Source organism: Gallinula chloropus (assembly GCF_964237585.1).
Source record: "Gallinula chloropus genome assembly, chromosome: 3".
NCBI lineage: Eukaryota > Metazoa > Chordata > Aves > Gruiformes > Rallidae > Gallinula > Gallinula chloropus.
Genome location: NC_140087.1, coordinates 97,679,417 through 97,700,212, shown reverse-complemented (window position 1 = coordinate 97,700,212; position 20,796 = coordinate 97,679,417). Strand labels below are relative to the sequence as shown.

At 40.3% G+C, this 20,796-nt stretch overlaps 1 protein-coding gene across 1 annotated transcript in view; it reads left to right on the top strand.

The window, feature by feature from the left end:
• LRRC1 (leucine rich repeat containing 1) overlaps positions 1 to 20,796 on the top strand; it is a gene marked incomplete at both ends in the record, with an annotated part of 72,393 nt that overhangs the window by 42,296 nt on the left and 9,301 nt on the right. Inside the window, 6 exons of the mRNA XM_084262441.1 lie at positions 8,854 to 8,910; positions 10,471 to 10,534; positions 11,282 to 11,356; positions 13,098 to 13,242; positions 14,702 to 14,820; positions 15,799 to 15,882. Of these exons, the coding sequence (XP_084118567.1) occupies positions 8,854 to 8,910; positions 10,471 to 10,534; positions 11,282 to 11,356; positions 13,098 to 13,242; positions 14,702 to 14,820; positions 15,799 to 15,882 (544 nt within the window). The remainder of the gene's footprint in view (positions 1 to 8,853; positions 8,911 to 10,470; positions 10,535 to 11,281; positions 11,357 to 13,097; positions 13,243 to 14,701; positions 14,821 to 15,798; positions 15,883 to 20,796) is intronic.

Sequence of the window (20,796 nt, the reverse complement as noted above, 5' to 3'; positions counted from 1 at the left end):
ACAGATGGTTTTCTACTTGGACATGATCTCCAAACCATGAGTGTTCAATAAAAGATCATAGTAATACCATGATTTGTGGTATCCCCATCATTCACAGTCTTCCTCCCCCCCATTTCTTTCTCAGAGAAGTGCACAATCTGTGACACAAGAAAGTAAAATAGCTTTATTTTAGCTTTAGAAACTTTTGATGTAGGAAGGGTTGAATTTCTCTAGATGGGAAAGATACTTTTCTGATGCCAGTGACTGATGAGTTTGGTTTACCCCCAAGCTGCAAGCAGGCTGAATGGATGTGTGGACCTTACTACTGAAAGGGAACTACCAGGTAAGCAGAGACATTTTCCTCCTAAATGTCTGCAGCTAGCAGATAGAATGCTGAGGAATGCGTTTCATTATGACAGCATACGTAATGACAAGAGTAGAGCAAAAGTGACTGCACTTAGGAGTGGTTTTTTATGGAAAGATTTGTTGTAGGCATGTTTTTTAAGAGTGTGTGGAATGACAAATGCCAAGAGATTTCGTGTTAGGGAAATGAAATCACTGAGCACGGTGGTTGTTTTTTGGGGGTTGTTTGGTTGATTGTTTTCAGTTTTGGGTTTGTTTTGGTTTTGGTTTTGGTTGTTTTGCTTTGGTTTGGTTTTTAATGCATATGTGTGCTTAGTTTTAGATGTTTGGAAATTTCCAGCAAGTTCTGAACTCAAAATACTTAATGTTGTTCAGAATAGAAATAACTGGAGAATAAAAGGTCTTTATGGGCAGAGATGATGTGCTTGAAGCAGGTAGTCCAGAAGCAGACCAGAATCCATTTCTCAGAATGTATTCCTGTCCAGTCCTTCACCATGTTTTTCCTAGGATGCCCCAAGTATAGATTATGCAACTGGTAGCATCACACAGAATGGAGAATGCCCTTAAAATTGTGTGGAACAAGACAATGTAATTCTGTTTTAAGGTTTAGCATAATAATGTCTGATTAAAATGTGGTCTTACATGATACAACAAAAGCGATGTGGAGGCTTATCTTGCAAATACATAGAAGGAGGAGTGTTTGTAGGTGGTCTGGCTAGGCTGATATAAATAGTATTAAAAGCTCTCACTGGCTTATCTGAATTTAGCATGCCAAGTAATATTTACAGAGTTTGAGTAGGTAGAGCATGCCAATGTGCTAATCACAGCTGTTTGCTAAATGGCAAAACTGAATGTTAAGGAACTTGAAAGTTTTTTTTCAAGAACAGTGTTTAACAGTGTAATAGTGAATGCAGTGCCATCTGGCCTTTAAATAAGAAATGTTGCATCTTGTATGTTGCACAAGGGAGAAATGTTTAACATATATTTGACAGTACTTTTTTTTAAATAAAGTAATTCCATTTTTAAAGTTGTTGAAGATTGACATTGCGTGAGTGGAATGGAAGATGTTTTGAAAACGCAATCTTCTTGTAATCATGAATTGGCTCAGCCTCCCCGACCAGTTTCAGTAATCTTGATAAGCAAATTGGAGAATGTGCAGTTAAACCCTTCAAAAGTGAGCAGGCTGAGCTGTAATTACGATTCAGTCTCTTCTTAATGATGCCTTTTGAAGGTCGTAGGGAGTTCAGTACTGCTGTCCGTTTTTTACACCATGGTCATTGCTCTGTGTGTAGGAGACACAGAGTAGAACTGATCTCAGCAATTTGAAAACCAAGCTTATATAGAAAACTAGGCTTAATTATCAGCTTAGACTACCTCTGTTATGTATTTAGGGAAATCCCTGGCTGTAAACTGTAGAGCTTCCCTTTGTTTTCAAAATTTGGATGTGACTTTTGTACTACTGGCCATCTGTGTAGTCTTTCATCCAGTTAGTGGCTGATAAGATACTAATAAGTGTTATCCTTCTGTTTTCGCTTGTGGAAGATCTGCCGCTTTTTACAAGCCAATTAATGGTATTGCCAGTTCAAGTAACTTGACGCAGATGCTTTCCCCCTGGCTTTACTGTCTCTGTTGTTATGTCTAGGATGACAAAATTACAACTTTATTTTTAAAATCAGTCTTCTAAGGAAGGAGTAATTTCCCCCCGTAATTTGTGTCCACTTTTCCCAGCTTTGTAGAAAACAGCAAGCCTTAGGACCGTAATCCTTACTTTTCAGATTTTCTTAATGGAATCGTTCTTACCAGCATACTGTCCTGCTTTTGCTATACTCCAGAACCATACTGCTAAGGAGAGCACATATGCCTCTCACGTTGTACACCTAAACTTGAGAGGAAAGAGTAGTGTTTAACGTAGATGCAAGTTATTTTGAGTAGCTGTGCCTCCAAAAAGGAGGGGGAATGGTTTTTAACAATATTGGTGAGATGACGCAATGGTTTCATCAAAACTAAATCTAGTCGCCTTGTTTTGCAGTTGTTTCTAGGGCATCCCTTATATTCTGAGGGAGAACTGTGAAGGCAGTTTGCTTTGAGGTGGATAAATGCCTGCATTTAGGAAACTGATAGCTTCCGGTAATTTCTGGCTTGTGTAAGATTTTCTGGGAGACAGTAGCTAAGAATTTGCAAAAATCCCTCTCCTCTATTGCATGCTATTAGTTAAAGGTCTGTCTTCCAATTTTATCAGATTAATATTACAAAAATTCATCAGTGCTTCTCTATCATTCACACTGCAAGACAGGTTTCCATAGCCAAAGGGTAACCAAAGAGAGGGGCAGGAGGCTGGTTAAAACTGACGTTTGAAAAAGAAAAAAAGGAAAAGGAAAAAAGCTTTAAGCTTAAGATGGACTTTTTTGAGAAATAATCTTGAAAGAAGAAAACTAGCTGCAGTTCTGTACTGGATGGGAATTTTAAGGTTCTTTCATGATAACTTCGTCTAATTATATGTCAACATTAAGCAGTATTTGGAAGCAAAATAAGCACGTAGTGTTGAGCCTTTTACAAAGGAGGGCAGAATGCATATTGGGAGCATATAGCCCATGAATTACATGGTTATATGTTAACTGAACCGCAGGAAATTCGGGAGGCATAATCCTTCCCTATAAGGCTAATATTGCTTCTGTAGTGTTGCAAATGTCATTAAATCGAAACCCCACATGAGCTGGTTCTTAGAACAGAGGCAGGGTATGGTGCTGGCAGGTATAGTAACTGTGTGGGTGAAATAATGCAGATTCAGGGGGGAATTGAAGCGGTGGTTAGTTCTGGAAAGGGGTGTGTGCTACAGAAGCTCTTGAAACCACCCAAGTTTTATCACCTAATTTCAGACAATCATAGAAGGGCTTGAATTGGAAGGTACTTTCAAAGGTCATTCTATCCAACCCTCCTGTTGTGGGCAGAGACATTGTTCATTAGATCTGCTTGCTCAGAGTCCCAACCTACCTTACCTTAAACAATTCCAGGGATAGGGCTTACACAGCTTCTCTGGGCAACCTGTGTCAGTGCCTCAGCACCATCATCTCAAAAAAAAAAAAACAAACCCAAAAAAAACATGTCTTCCTTTAATCCAACCTGAACCTACCCTCTTTCAGTTTAAACCCATTGCCCGTTGTCCTGTCAGTGCATGCCCTTGGAAATAATCCCTCTCCAGCTTTAACCTTCAGGTACTGGAAGGCTGCTGTAACACCTCCCTGGAGCCTTCTCTTCTCCGGAGTCAACAAGGCCAACTTTCTCAGCTTGTGTTCACAGGAGAGGTGCACTAGCCCTCTGACCATCTTTCTGTCCTTCCTCTGGACCCACCTGAACAGCTCAATATCTTTGTTGTACTGGGTACCCCAGAGCTGGATGGAGTACTCCAGGTGGGGTCTCATGAGAGATGAGAGATCCACCTCCCTCAACCTGCTGGTCGCCCTTGTTCTTGCCATTTCCCCTTGTCCTGTCTCCTGTCACCTGGCTGAAGAGACCATCACCCACCTCTCTACAACCTCCCTTCAGGTAGTTGTAGGTGGTGATAAGGTCTTCCCTCAGCCTCCTTTTCTCCAAGCTAAACATCCCCAGCTCCCTCAGCCGTTCCTCATATGATTTTCCCTCCAGCCCCTTCCCCATCCTGGTTGCCCTTCTCTGCACTCGCTCAAGGACCTCAGTGTCCTTCTTATGGTGAGGAGCCCAGAACTGGACACAGTACTCAAGGTGTGGCCTCACCAATGCCGAGTACAGGGGCACAATCACTTCCCTAGACCTACTGGCCACACTGTTTTTGATACAAGCCAAGATGCCATTATCCATTATTTCCCTTCTCTTTGCAGTCTTATAGGCGTGAGGAAAAGACCTCTCTCCATATGTTGCTGTTAGTCAAACTACATTTGGGCTTTTGCATTCCCCTAACCAGCTGAAACTTGCTGGTAAGGGTGCAAATGGGGCCATGCATTTCTGCAGGTGTTTTAGATCTTCATGTCTTCCAACTCTGCTCCATTTTTTCCCAAATCCTGACTTCTTGTCTTTCATTACACAAATACGAGAAGGTTGTTGTCCAGCTTTTATTGAATAAGCACCTTTAGGTTTGACCTTAATCCTTTTATCATCTGTCTTCCTTTTCTCCTAGCTTCTTCAGTGTTTCTTTTTCTACCTTTGCATTTTAAATTTAATTTCCATAAGAAAATAGTGTGTGGTGCACTCTGATTCCCAGTGCTTTCCTCAGAAGCCTTTGCTGGTGTACCCTAGGGCTTGAGTTCTCCCAGCCCTCTTGCTGGCTGGGTGGGGATAAAGTGGGCAAGACAATGTTGTCACTCTTAAGGTTGGCTTTTTGTCCCCTTGAGTAGGGGAATGATACGGTTGTCCCTAATAAAGCACTAGGATAACTCCTCTCAGTTTTTGTATTTTATATCATTATAAGACATAGTGTGTTTGATGTATGTGATACACTGAAGACTTGTTAATTTAATGAAAGAAAACTAGGGAATATGTTTCTTTTTTTTTTTCTTTTTTTAATCTTCATTTGATACTCTTCTTATTGCTGTGAGTTGCTGTTGCCCACTGAGTTACCTGCTTTTGGAAGTGGTTTTTGGGGCGTGTTGGTAATCTTTTTGCAGTTAAGCTGAAGAAAACCAGACTTGCTTTGGAGGAAAAACAACATGCTTTGTTGCCAGTGTCAGTGGCTGGTACTAGTCTTACCTTTATTTTGGAGGAAACTATGATGATTGACATGAAGGTTTGTTTGCAGAGTTCTCTAGGTGCATGGTTTTCTGTAGACCATGTTGGATTGATGGTTTCTCTCAAATCCTGACAGGAATGCTCTGGAAAGACACTTCCAGCATTTCTGGACTACTTTACTATTAGTTTTGTTCCCAATTGCTGCTTTAACATCTCTTCTTGGTCTTCTAACTCATATGATGAATACCCACTTCTACAGTTACCTGAGGTACAGTGCTGAACATGCCTACCTGGTCCATACTGAAAATGGCATTTTTAGACATGTTGTACCTTTAAATGTGACTGGGTTCCACCCTTATACCATAAATGATCTGGAATGCTGAGATGGAAAACTTTGTAATTATTTTAATTACTGCATCCGCTGTTTTAGCTGTTACCTTGTGCTCAGTAATTTGACACATACATTAAGTGTTCGGTGTGTGCGTGTGGTAGCTTTTGCAGTGAGAATTATTACACTATAAATGCTTTTTACAAGTTTTAGTGATAAGTAGTCATGCATGAGTACTTTAATTCTTTTTGTTTGTGTGTTTGTTTCTCTGAGTTTCTTTCCCCTTTAGAATGTAAGTGACATCTTGTTTGTAGATTTTTGTGCTGTTTTGTTCTTTTTTGGAGGGGGGGGGGAGGGGGAACGAGGGCTGTTTCTGTTGGAGAGCAACCTGCAGTCCTCTATGGTGCATCTGTGTTCCTAAATGTGGTTGGTGACTGACCACTGGCAGAACCGTGTCTCTTAAGGAGACTGCATTGCTGTTGCCTTCTTGTTTTATGTACCGATACAAGTTGACCCCCTGTGATTGGTTTTCTCTTGAAGGTGAAGATTAAAAGTAGAGAAAGATTTGGAAATTGTAAAGTATGGCTTCTTTTAGTTCCTTCAGAAAGACTCATAACTACCAGTGCATCCACAAGGTTAAGGGTGGAGAGAAAAGAAGAAAATGTACTTTATCTGCTTTGTTCTGGAAAACCTTTATTTGTAGAAGAGGAAAAATAACACGTTTTGAAGAGAATGTATTATTATATGAAAAAACATGTAAAATAGCAAGAAAACTAGGATTTTTCTTACAAATGACTAAAAATCCTTTCTCTTAACATACCTTAAAGCAGTAAAATGATAGTGAACACGTTAAGAAACAGGTGGTAAATTTAAGGAGGAGCTATACCTCTGTAATGTATCACAGACTGGAGCTTCAGTGCATCAGGACACCTTTTCTGTTTCTGCCTGCTATTCTGTACTATAACTGTCATGTTTTCCCATTTAAATTGCAGCACGTGGGTTTGGCGGGAGCCTCTTCTGTAACTAGTTGAAATGTAAGAGTGATGAGTCAAAAGTTTCCTCTCATTTTCTGGCCTCTCAGATGGATCCACCTTAAACATAATACTTGGATCGAACAGGGTAGCTTTGCTGGTGTAAACTTCATAGACTGAGTTTTCTATTTTAAATTACATGGTTGGGAAACTTTATTTTGCCTATTGGGGTCCCATTACATTGTGCTTGGACCTGAGACCTTGGAAGTAGTACAAAGGTTATATTAAAGGGGTGGAGGGCAGTGTCTTCTTCCAGGATAAAGTTATAGTTGTGAGCTTGCTGTGGGTGAGAACAGCTGTAGAATAAAAATTAAGCATTTTTCCTCCAGAAAGCACTGTGTAGCTGGCTCCCATAACAAGAGAACCTAGCCTGGGACTGCAGTTGGCCACAGACAATCTCTGAAATGCAGGGTCTGCTGTTGGACGCAAAGGCAGCTGTTTGTGGGTATGGGCACCCCACACTGCTGGCTTGGGCAGTCTAGGTGCCTTCCTTGCACTGCCTTGGCAGTTGTACTTGCCCAGGTGTTTAAGGGGATTTATTCTATGTTGGATTAGGGATCTGTGTTGCTCTTTTTTGCTGGGTTATTTTTAAACAGCATCAATTTCCTGAGCTGATTTGCTGGCCTGCCCTAGTTTAATGATATGATGAGGCTGGTTAAGATGGTGGTTCCCAAGTTGTTGCTGTTGAACGTGATTTTGCTGACAAAGATTTCTGTTTAACCACAGCCAAAGTGGTGTCTGATGTAAGAAGAGAAATTAAGAGATTGCACCATTTTACTAATCGACACTTCAGTGTGATGGGGAGGGAGATAGTGGATGATCTGTAAACACAAGATTACAAGGCAGCTTGGCAGCATGCGCATCCTTTTTGTATTCTCTTGATAAAAGTGAATCACGGCCTCGCCTAATAGAAGCCTGAAGAGAAAGTGTGAAATTCGAAGGAAGATTGGAATAGGTTTCTGGAAAACCTGTAAACAAAAATGTAATGGCAGTCTGTGGGTGGCAATGTGAGTAAGAGCAGAACCATGCTCCTCTTGGAGAGAAAGGGTTCTCAATCACCTCTTCCCTGTCCCCTTCCACTGATTTGGTTTACATGAGGATGTCAGATACCACGTCCCATCTTATGTTTTATAGTGTTAGAATTTTTATGTGAGAGCTTTCTCTTGTGTCGTTGGAATGATAGCTTCCTTGCTACCTTCTTTCTGTCAAAAGATTTTGAGTGGCACTAGCTGAGTTATTCTCACTTATCTTTTAATTTACTAAAACATCTTCACCTATATGATATGTTGTAACTATTTCTGCTGGAGGAATGCAGAACCCATTGGGTACAATGCGCCTATTTTAAAAGCTGTGGAGGACTGTTCAGACCATAATCAAAGCCCCTGTGAGATTTAGTGCACTGTTTCCTGAATGAAGTATGAAATCAGTAGTTAAAATAAGGATGCATTTTTCAGACACCATTCAAAATGAATTTATGAAAAATCTTCCTTCTCCTTTAATAACTGATTTTATCAGTTATGCTGCTTTCCAAGCTTAGATCGCTGTATTGGAGTTCCAGTATGACAGTTTCTCTTCAGTTTTACTCATACTATCAGCTGCTTTTTTACTATGACTAACGATCCTGTAATTCAGTATGCTGGTGTTGTTTCATGTGATCTGAATACATGGACTTGGTGTTTTTTTTCCCTGTAAGGTATACAAGCAAAACCTTTTTGGGTTTAGATTTAAAATGTATTTAAAATTTTTTGGAATTCCTTTTTAAATCTAGATTTTAGTGAAGGCCTAGCACACTGTCCCCCTCCCCTGCACGCCAAGACAGAACATACTCTGTTTTAGGGAACTACTTATTTGCAGTCACCATATCTGATTTTTATTTTTCCCTGGGATGCGGGAGGATTAGAGCAGATTGTAGTGTTAGGATAATGTCTGATTCCTTGTGTTCCATTTAGTCATAAATAAGCCCCTGAAAAATCTGAAGGTTGCTATGGTGATGTTAGTAAAAGCCTGGGATAGGGAGTAAGTGAGCCGCTTAGAAGCATAATGTCACTTACAGTAATGAGCATGCCGTCATTACAACAGTGATGGGTTTACCTGATGCTCTGCAACTTTGGTAGCCCACGCCAGTTTCTGAAAGTGAGTAAGTAAATGCAATTCATCTGAATGTGCTCTTTGCAGTAATTAGGAACTACTGACCTTTTAACAAACAGAAATTTGTGTTTTAGCTGTTTACTTTCTAGCTTCACCACACTGAAGTATCACAGAGAAACAAACAAAAGCTTCCAGTCTTTGTATGCTGCCTCTCGCCTGATGGGCTGGTTGAATTGAAACAACAAAAAAATCCACTCACAGCAATTTTGTTTTAAACTGTGTAAACACATGCTTTTCTTCTGAAAGTGTGGAATATGCAAAATAAACTTGCCTTAAAATGTGGTTCGTTGTTCTTTTTTTTTTTAGTCTTTATAACCTGGCTTCACTGGAACTTAGAGAAAATTTGCTGACGTATTTACCTGAGTAAGTGACATTTAATGTGTTTGTTTGTATTAATGTAAAATGTTGTTATTCTTAAAATCTGCTAACATACAAAACAATGATAGCTAGAAAGAATATTTAGTGCCCATGTCACCTAAATGCTATCAACTGCTTTGTTTTAGCAGCACCTATTATAACCACTACTTCTAGTTGTGCTTGGTTAGGAGCAGGAGCCTGCAATCTGTGTTGATTGCTCTATAAAAATAGTCTGATTAAAATACAACAGCACCAAAAATTTCATCCTTCAAGTGTTGCACTGGGGAGTGGTGGTTTGGGTTGTTCTCACACTGAAATTCCCTGAAAGCAGGGCAATAGGATTTCGGAGATTTCAACTCTAGGCCTTTGGAACATTTAAAGCATTTGGATTGGGGCTCAGTAACTAAAGGCTCCCAAAGCCTGGAGAACAAAGGCCTTGGTGATAAACTAGGCCTGCTGATGCCTGACTCCACCCATGGTGGGTTTTGGGGGAAAAATCCCAACACCTAGATGTCTTCACTGCTGCCTGCATCGTGGCAGAGGAATTGGTCTTTTGTAAAATTAATCAGGTCTCTTACAGTTTGAAGATTCTTTATGGCTGCCTGGAAGAGGCCTTTTCTCTAGTAAAGGAGTTTCCTTCCTTCACTACCTGTCTGCTTTTGCAAAGGTTTTGGTGACTCCTATTCTTCTTGTTTAGATAATCTAATAGATACTGTAATACATATAACCTGTGTTAATCAGAATCTGTGCCCCAGTTGCTTTGGGGTCCTTTTTTCTTGTCCATCTACCCAGTACCTTGGTTGAGGCTGTTTATAGCTGTGAGCCACAAGACACTTGACAGGTCAGAAGATAGGAATTGCCAGTTGGGTTTTGCCATGCCAGTGTCAGAATAAAGCTATCACAAGTCTTGACAATTTTATTGCACCCAGAAAATTGTGGCTGTCGGTAGTGTAGGTGAGGAATCTTCCTGGCTTTTGTGCTACTGAGGCTTTGGGGAAGAACAGCAGCTCTACTGCAGACTGCTTTTGTAGAAGGATGGCCCTATCTCTATGTCCATGTTCAGGTAACTTCTTTTACGTCCTTCTGGGACGCCCTCTATATCTGTATCCTCAAATCCAACGTAAAATACTTCAGAAATGGAGAGATCAGGTTGAGAAGATAAATGATGGATTTATTGAGTTTTGAGTCACACTGTGACATGTGATCACTATGGGGAGTTTTTATCCACTTGCGTAACTGTAAATTCCCCCTAAAAATAAATCTAACCAACTATTCTGAACTATGTGACGTTATCCACCCTGAGGGACTGATGGTTAATATAAAGAATAATGATTTGATTGCCTATACGAAGTTTTAAGTTTCAAGGACATACAGTTACACTGACAAAGAAAATTACTTGTTTCAGTAAGATAATGCTGCAAATAGTGTATGCCCAGTACAATTCTCTGTCTGCAATACGTTGTAATTTGAAATATGAGTTTCAGTAAAATGAGCTTGTTCAAATACATGGGGTTTCTGTTGGTTTAGTCTGATGTGGTTTTGTTTTTGACTTATCTCATCTCACAGATCACTTGCCCAGCTGCAGCGACTAGAAGAACTTGATTTAGGAAGCAATGAGCTTTATCACTTGGTAAGAGAACATGCCGCTGGAAGTGCACATTGGTCTCGTTTTACACATCATTTAGATTAAATAGGTCGTAGGATGTCCAAAATTGAAGAAAGAATAGTGTATGGAGGGAGAGTCTTTGTATACATGCAGATGAATTCTGGCAGTGAGTGGGTGCTTCCCATATCTGTTTAGTCTTGTTCAGTACAATATTACTTTACCCATCTGATCTCTAGAAAATGAAAACATTCCACAGACTTTTTTCTATGGAAAGAAAAAGGAGTGGAAGTGGACTCTTGTCTGCACTTGTAGTTACAGGAACACATGGGTTTCTGTAGGGAGCTGGACGGGCTGAGCCCGAATGAAAGCTCAGCTATTTCCTGGGTGGGAGTAGGAATCTTTGGGAAAGGGCTGAGGCAAACTGTTAAGGGTTGCACTGTCTGACATTGTAGCAGATAGATCTACCAAAAGATATCTCTCATCTTCCTTAAGCTGACTCAATCAGATGTTGGACTTGCTGTAGATTAAGAGTATGCATGCAATTTGTTAGTCCATGTTGGGTAAAGTAAGGTAGCTTGTTAAGCTATAACAATTAATTTGTATGATGGAGTTCCCAAATGCTTACAAGTCACCCTTAGTGCATTTAATTGGGGTGCCTCTAAATCGTGCTTGGAGTTAGGGTTGGTTACTCAGACTGTAATTACGGAGTAGCTGTTTGGTTTCTACTTGAAGTGCCTGTGTTACTTAGCATTATTCATTTTTATGTTGTAGCCAGAAACAATTGGTGCACTTTTCAATCTTAAAGACCTCTGGTTGGATGGAAACCAATTAACCGAAATACCTCAGGTAAAGATGAGCTCTACTGCTGCTATTTTGAAGAAGCTTTTAAAAGAAAATCTCTTTGTGTATACCTAAAGGGAGGTTCTCTAAAAACGGAGTAGCTTTCTCTGTTCGCTGTTCCTGGGTTTGGTTTTAGATGTGTAAAAGGGTTTTTTCAAGTTCCCCAGCAAGGGATTGTATATAGCATATGATATTATATGTTTTCAGGCATTTTCTTTTAAACATTTCGACAAAGGAATTGTTTCCGTATAAGCACCATTGTTCAGTTTGTAGGATGAGACATCATCTGTTTGCAGTCCTCACCCAGTGATCAGGGAACCACTCACTGGCTGAACTAACCCTCACTTTTTGTATCGATCTAAATTTCAGTTTTCATAGTTTTGAAGATGGATTATTTTTCTTTTCCCATTCAGATACAGTGTTGGGAGAACAGTGATGGAACTGTTGCCATAAATAGAAATTTTGATTTATGCTGGCAAATCCCCCATCTGACATCCGTCACGGGATGAGGGGTCTTAGCATCTAAAGCTTACAGCACTCTAAATTCCCTTTAAGAACTGTGATAAAATGTAGGATAGTTTCTTTTCCTTCTGTTTCCTTTAGAGCCAAGTCAAAACCTGTTTCCCCTGTTCCTTATGGAGTTTACTGTTATTTGCTGTATTGATCTCATTGTCAACAGTCTAACTTGGAAATCAGTTACCATTTAGTGGGTGTTGTTGACTTTGTTGTTGTTGGCTTGGCCAAATAATTTTTTAAGTAGATGTAGTTAAACACTGATAATCATTCATAAAAGGTCAAGTGTGACTTCAGCAGCTGCCATTGTTGTGTTTTTTTTCTAATGTCCAAAAATGAGCTCGCAGAATAAAGGCATTGTGTGTGTTTAATGAAAGATCCTCTTGAGAGGCAAACACTTCCTAAACAGAAGGCCTGATCTTGTGAGTTAGGATCAAGGCTGTCACTGTATGAAAATTTCATGTATGTAAAAAGTAAAGGACACTTTTGCCCCAGCCGTTCTGTTCTCCGGAAGATGATTTGGGTGACTAAAGTGAGAACTATTCTAGAATGTTTATAGGGGTGTTTGTGTACATGGGGAGTGGGAGGGTGCTCTCATGGCTAATAGGGACAAAGGTATTTCTCTGTCAGACTTTTAGGCTAATTGGCAGATTACTATTGTAAAAAGTTAAGTAATCATTAATAATTGTAGATGATGGCACTATAACTTGGCAGTTCAAACATGCTTGCTAGAGCAACACTCCCAATTCCTATTTCTACATTTGTTGCAGTTGGGAGATGTGAAGATATGAAATCCCTAGATGTCACGGCATGTTGCTGTATCAGCCAGGAGAAACTAATCCTAATTTGCCTAGGGTTAATTGGGAGGGGCAGACTTTAATTACGTGGAGGTTGATAATCTGTAGTTCTGAAAAAACAACTTTGCAGTCTTCACTTGAGGAAAACTCCAGTTTTGGCTGGTGCTTGCCTGGGTGTGCTCAGCATACCTTGTCTGACTGCTGAAGCCAGCCTTCATATTTAGAATAAGAAACTGTGACTGAATCGCTTGGTTGGTTTATCGTTGAAATGTAATTATTTGCTTTCTTCTGCATTTAGAAGCCATACAGAAAAGGACCACTTTAGAGGTCATGCAGATAATTGTTTTTCTTTCTGGAATTTCATGGTGATGGTACATTTTTCAAATTGCTTTGTTACGTGTTTGGGCATGACTTAAATTTTTTTACTTGTATCACAGGAAGTAGGAAACCTGAAGAACCTGCTTTGTCTGGATGTTTCTGAAAATAAATTGGAATGCCTTCCTGAAGAAATTAGTGGTCTGACTTCTTTAACAGACTTGCTTGTTTCTCAGAATTTACTTCAGGTCCTACCTGATGGCATTGGTAAGTGCAAGGTGAATGCTATCACGCACATTTAATCCGTTGTAATTTGCAAGTCATTTATTTTCAAGTCTTTTGAAATCTTTTTGTGCAAGAGATGAGCTCGTCTCAGCTTTTTATTTCTTTTTGCTTAGTATGAAATGCATAGCTCTATTAATTTCATGTTTTAATTGTCTGCATAATGACTGCCTCTTAATCCTTGTTTGGCTTTCCCTTGATACTACCTGAACAAAATAAAAGTTAATATATCCTCCCTGTTCCTACTGTGTCCACATCATTGTCATAACTCTTTAACATTGTAAAATTTTAGCTTGTCTCATGCTGTAGGTCACTTGATAAGACTGACAGACTGTATCACTACAAAAAAAGACATCCTTTTTAGTCAGGATGTGTAATTATATTCAGTTGGACAATGTGATTAATCCTATACTGAACCCAGTGGAAAGCTATTCCAGCTTCAGCATATTACTCTTTGCCCCTAAGGATCCAAACTACAACCTTACTGTGTCTGACCTCTTAAAACAAGTTTAATAATTGAGGAATGGTTTCTGAAGCATTACCAGTACCTTTTTTTAATGTAAATGCTTTTTTACACCCGTAGTAGTTGTGATGAGGAGTCAGCAAGGCGTTGTTTCTCTGCTACTCATCAGCTGATTTTCTGGAGAGTTTTGTGGTGCAAGAGTGTGCCCTCTGCTTGCCAGGCCCCTGCCCCCCTCTTCCCCCAGAAAAAAAAAAAAAAGGTGTAGAGCATCCATCACTTCTCTGGGCAGCCTGTTCTAGAGTTTCACCACCCTCATTGTAAAAAAAAAAAAACAAACCCACAAAAAAAACGCCCACAAAAAAACTCTTCACAAAATGCCCCAAAAAAAATGTGGAAGGGAAAGGTGAGGTTTCTGCTCAGAAATAGTGTTTTGCACTTCCTGGGGAAAAGACTTTCAGAAGTTTGATTTCTACACAAAAAAATGAATTTGAATTTCATGTCTAACTAACTGGGTTCTATATTAGGGCTTGATTCTGTTTGAATTTGAGCTGTCATTTCAGTGCAAGCCTAATTGCTGTGGCTGAGTAGGCATAGGTGATCTTCTGAACACCCCTTTATGAATAAACATTGCACAACTGAGGAAAAAATAGATAATTTTCTGCTGCTTATAGGCCTTTGGTAGGCATGTACTTGACATTTACAGGGGGCTACCATTCAGATTGAAACTTTAATGCAATTTAATATGCTTAAATATGAATATAAGCATTTTTGTTGAATATTAATTCAAGTGATGTTATAAACTTGCAAAAAATGTGCAAGCACCAAGTGAAGCACTGCTTGAATTGTTTTTTTTAACCTGAAAAGGTAAAATTAATTGTATTAGGAATATTCCTCCAAGTCTTGCAGCAGATTGATTTTCTGTAATTGAAGCAGGTGTCAGAGGTTACTAAGCTAAACAAATGCATTATTCTTTCTGTCCAGGAAAACTGAGGAGGCTCTCCATTTTGAAGGCTGATCAGAACAAACTCATTCAACTAACGGATTCAATTGGAGACTGCGAAAGCCTTACTGAGCTAGTTCTAACAGAAAACCAACTGCAGGTGAGCCTGGCGCTGGCTGCTCAAATGGCTGGTGGTAGTAAGACCCGTGGCTAAGTGCTGAATCACTCAGCTTGTAAGGTTACACACCGTGACTACTGTTAAGTAGCGAGTTCCCTCTAAGTGCATCTTATTTCTAACCTGTTAAATGAATGCTGAAGATCAAGCTGTGTGTAGTAACGATCCTCCCCTCCAAAGGCTTAAGCAGTTACTTATTTGCTCTTGAATCTTTCATGATCAGTAAGGGAATCGGAGCACCTGGAGTGCAGGTATCATTTACTTCATTGTGTTTTCAATGCGGAGTTTGTGCCGTGTTGTGTTGCTGCCAATTTTTGCTATGCATTATCTGGATCAGACTTGCTGGAACTGAACAGAAACTCTGAGCACTGCAGAGCTGCTGCTGTACTGTTCCGTGCTCTGCTGATTTATGTGATATGTGGACAATTAAAATGAAATCTTAGACTTCCTTTCATTAGGTGTTTCCTTCCATTATTTTGAAACTGCCTTCATAGGACATGGACACTTGCACAGTAGAAGTATTTATAAAAATCTAAGTAGGACCATTCCCTAAATTAGGTTGATACTTGATTGAGTTAGGAGTTTGTGTCTGTTGGAGAGATGCCTCTCCAGAGGTATTAGGAGCACCTAAGTTAGAAACTTGCCTCTCAATTAGCTATTTAGGGAGCCTAGAGTTAGATAAAATGAACGTTCTGCATGCATACTTCTGTACACAGCTGTCGAACGTTTATCACCTTAGTGCAGAGAAAACTCAGGAGTGTATTTATATTAGAGCCTGGCATTCCTGAACATTTCTTCCGCAAAAAAACCCCTTGGATCTCCTTTGGAACGCCTGGTAATAACGAGGTTAACTACACTCCACTGGATCGGTCTATTAATTAATTTTTAAAGTGACATGTGTTTTTGTTCTGACTCTGAATTCACAAAGTCTGCTTGCATATTGTTTTGTTTTTGTTGGCACAGTCATTGCCGAAGAGCATTGGAAAACTAAAGAAGCTGAACAATTTCAACGCCGATAGAAACAAGTTAGCATCCTTGCCCAAAGAGGTAAGTTTTGTACAATTAACTCTCACAGATATGTTTATACAAACAGTAAACTCTTGATTTCAGATGCTTACAAGAAGTAGTAGGCAGCGTTGGTCCACTGGGCATTCCTCCCGAAGCAATCACAGCAAGAAACTTGTCCATGAGATCTGAACAGCCTAAATCTAAACAGCGGCTATGGTGATTTGGTAGCTTGGAAGTGCAAAATGTCTTTGCAGTTGAACAGGAGGGGATGAATCTAATTAGCTGGTAACTTGTAATTCCCAGTGTGGGTGTCAGGTCCAGCACTATTTGAAGGCTGGGAGTTCTGGTAGAGTGAATGCATTTAAATATCAATGTGCCTCTTCTGCATGTAGTATAAAAATACTGCCAGAGTCTTCCACGCCTCACTCTTGTAAGCAATAGCAAAGGGAAAGTTTCATCTTCTGAAAAATAATTCAGAGACTGTTTTGACATTCTTTTTTGTTTTGGAGGTCTCAGGACTATTTTTGCCTTTAAATATGAGGACTTGACCTGATGAAGATCTCTTATACCTCACATCCACATCTGTGATCGCTAGGACTTTGCATCTGTTGTAACAATATATGGAATAAAATGAGGCTAGAATTTCTGTTGTGAAGCTAAATATAACGAAGGCCTTACAAGTTCAGTTCAGCAGTAAATTCTGGAAAGAGATCAGTGAAAGCTGCGTCCTGTGATTGGAACATGGGACTGCAATTGGTTTTGTTTACTGTTTCTCTGTAATTTTTGTCCAAGTAGTTCTTCCCTTTAATTTACCTATCTGTTCTTAACATGTGGCTCTGAGGTCATAGCTTTTGTTCACCACTTCTAGTCACTTCAGGGAATGTGTACTCAGGTGGCAGACGATGGATGAGCATGGAGAGGAGTATCGGCTCTGGCTAGTGAACACAGACTTCTGCTCAGGCCCGCTTACTTACGGAGCTTGGACAGCTTGAGGAGGATGTGTGAGGTGGAAGCAAAGTGTCTGGAAGCCAGGAGATGAGAGAGGGCTAGTGGTTTGAAGAGGGGGAAATTGAACAGGGACAGAGGATGCTGATGTAGCACTGGCAGCAACAGTTCCAGTGGCCCAGGTCTGAGCTGCCGCAGACTGGTCACCTGAATGGGACTCCACAACTGCCCTTACTGTTCCTTTAGAGATTGGCTTGCAAGTGTATATTTGATGCAGTGAGGGAGGAAGAGAAGATGGGAGTACTGCGGATCCTCTAGCAGGATGGTGTCTCCTCTGCAGAAGTGTTTCTGGTCCTGAACACTGCAGAGGGTGTGCCCAGATGCTAGCAAGAGGTGGGACATTTAGAAAACAGTGTTTCTAGGCTGGGATGTGATGGCAATTTTGGTCATTCAGCACTTTACATGTCTTGACAAAGAATTTAATGCATTACACAGGTGTCCTAAACTATCTGTGCTTGAGACTTGTACAATTTTGTGTCTAGTCTGGCTTTGAGCAGAATTGCTCTGAGTTTGTTGTGGCATGTAGGATTTTACTGATATGCTTTATTTCCTGATTGATCATTAATACCTTATGTAGTCTATAAGTACTTCATGAAGTTCATGGCATAGGAAATACTACATGAGAGTGGGCAGTGTGGTTTGGAAGGAGCAAGTGTGGGAGCAGGTGAGAGGAGAAGGTTTGGCTTCTGAGACTGGTAAAGCAGGATGAATATTGAATGTGTCAGGGGCTCAGTGCAGAAAAATAAAAGGATTAAGCTGAACAAGAAATCAAAGAGATGGAACCAGAAATGGGTTTCAGAAGTGGAAAGTGTTGCCCAGTCAGTGTTGGGAGTTGAGGATATCCAAGGATGAAGTGAGGGACAAGAATGTGTGAGAAGAACATTAGTGCACACATTAGTGGTGAGATAAAGTAAGGGATGGGTCTGTGTTTGGAGTAGGTGGTTGATGAGGAAGTGGAAGGTGGTATCTGGAATGAGGTGTGTTGGGCAGTTGTATAAAATCCGGCAAATAAAGACAGGAGAGGATGATTCCCAGAGAGCTTGGCAGAGAAACAAGGGAAATGGAGCTCCTTGGCATCCACTTCTGAAATAGATTTCCCTCCCTCTACCCCATAAATGTTTCCACACTTGTGTATCATTCTCATTAGAGCAAACACTTTGAAATTACATGTAATGTAATATTTCCAGAATGTTCCATTAAACTATGTTTTTCCTCTGTGGATTTTTAAAACCCTTTACGTTTTTTTTATTCTTAAAGGAAATCAGTCCATCTCCAGCTGGAGGGTCATATCCACCCTCTATATCGATGGATTTGAATTCCAAGCTGGTAACAAATAGAAAGTACTAACAACTGATGCAATGGTTTGTCCCAACAATACTGTTAATAAGCATGTATTGCAGAGACTACCCTGAGGCTAACGAGACTTATCAGTTTCAATTTTTCAAGTTTCAGGTTCAGTTCCTTGGCCTTAAGATGTGCAATAAAACACTTTTCCCTCAAAGGCTAGGTTGCCTACTAACAAGACTGGAATGGCAGTTTTGAGAACAGAAAGAAACAGAAGCTGCTCTCAACTCATGTTTTGTCTCTTCCTGAAGCTACATTTTCTTTGTGTAGAATTTTTCTTAACCAGTCACTTTTTGCTTTAAACCAAACGTGAATATTTCTGTAGTACTAGTTTTCTTGTGACAATTCAGAGGAATTCAGTGAAGTGTTGTGTTTCATAGCTCTAAGAGAAATTTGTTCCATGTAAACAGAGTGCACAGGTATAACAAGTATTTGCTGTTACGCAAAGCATCCCCAGCAGCAACTTCAGGGGTGCTGATAATGACAAAGATCCCAGTTCTGAGTTTCCCTTTGGATGGCAGAGCTGAACAGTTTGGTGTCTTGGTGAAATGTTCAGTTTTCATTAATAACCTGGGAGGGAAAGGAAAAACCCAAACCATAAAATGCAGACTGTTTTGGTAGAGCACTTAAGGAAAACTGAAAAACGTGCCACCTTTTTTCTGCCTGTTGGAAGGTTCTACTTGACAGTGAGAGAATGTGCCATCTTTTCCATTTATTTTCATGTCAAACTGACTAATTAATATTTAAAACAAGACCTGAGCTTCGAACTGCAGTCATTTTCAACATCCCTGCCTGCTGTGTGTTACTTAAGATGAGATAGCTTGGTGAAGATTGGGGTCTTGGACCTTTGCACATCAATCAGCATTAGTGCTTGTACACCAGTTCTCCCTTCACAGAAGAAGAGTCAGATGCGGGACTATGTGCTTGGAGATATTCTTGCTCAGTATTTTCCCCTCTTTTGCTTCTCCTCTTTTCCTTCCTTCCTGCTTTTTATTGTTCTTTCTCTGCCTTACAGGCTGCTCTAGCAGTTGTGCATTTGTGGTCTTCATCCTTAAGAGATGGGTGTGGGACAGGCCTTTATTGGTTTGTGTTGGAGAGAGACATAGCTTGGTAACGTGTACAAAAACGATGGGACTCTATTAGCAAGAAGATCACATGTGACAAATATCCTGTCTACTTGCTGGTGTCTGTGTCCTTCCTTACAGAATTATTCCTGTAGTGCTTATAGATACGATGGCAGAAACTGTGCTTGCTTTAATACAACCTGGTGAGATCGGCTACGAGTTCTAGTCTTTTTGTGGTGATGTGGGGGGTTTCTTTGGTGGTTCGGGGCTTGTTTGGGGTTTGATTTTGTTTGTTTTGTTGTTCACTTTTTTGTTAGCAGTTTACTAGGATTTGATTTGGGGTCAGCCTGTCAAACCATTACATTGCCAGATTGCTTCAGTGCACACTTGTAAAACCAGTCTCCACCTTTGGGTGCAAGACTTCTTGATTTGGGATTATTGAGGAGCTTGTATGCAAATACTTCTTCAAAGTTTCCTGGTTCAAAGGTTCTTCTGTATCTGGTGCCGTATAAGATAAACTGTGGAACAGCTGAATGTCTGACCAAGGCTTGAGTTACTGAGAGATTTCATCTTCAGTATCACGTCTCGCAGCTCAATCCCTCTCTTGCTGAACTGAATGATGAAACAAGAGTTCAGCAAGAACTGAGAATGTCTAAACCTGTTCACAGTTACAAATGTTTTTCCCCTTAAACTTGAAAGACCTGCCAGGTGACTCTTTGGTCTTGAAATCCCACCCTGGCACTGGAACGCTGGTGAAACTGGTGTGTTGATTTTGGCACTTGCATAAATAACCTCCTTGGAATGTTTTCCAGTTCATGTGCTTTTGTTAATGAGTCGCTACAACCTGGAGAGATCTGGTAATGTGTCCATTCCATATCTAAGGTATATTGTGGCTTGGAATTATTATTACAGTAGGTAAAACTGCAGGGTTTTGTTCTTTTGGGTTTTTTTTTTACATTAACTGTGCTTTTTACTTTTTAAAAAAACCAAAAGCAACTTGGGCCCACTTTTTTTTTTCTTTTCTGGTTTTAATTTCTGATGTCCTGTCCCTTCCCTCATTTGTGTAAAACTATGTGTTTGTGTGCCTCAGAGGGAAAAAGGCAGTAAAGAAAAATCATAGAATCATAGAATCATAGGGTTTGGAAGGGACCTCCAGAGATCATCGCGTCCTACCCCCCTGCCAAAGCAGCTCCCCAGCTCATATTGCACAGATAGGCATCCAGACGGGTCTTAAATATCTCCAGAGAAGGAGACTCCACCACCTCCTTGGGCTGCCTATTCCAGGGCTCTGTCACCCTCACTGGGAAAAAGTTCCGCATGTTGGTGCAGAACTTCCTGTGCTCCAACTTGCAGCCACTGCCCCTTGTCCTGTCTCCACAGACCACTGAAAAATGTGGAAGAACTTGTCTTGAGTCAGAGGGCAGAGAAGCAATATTGCTGTGCTCCTCCCATGCTATTCACCAGTGGAGCAAGGGTTGTTGAAGTGAGTTTGCAGAAGATTTTCCTAGCCAATTTAAAGTTAATAATAACTGAATAATAG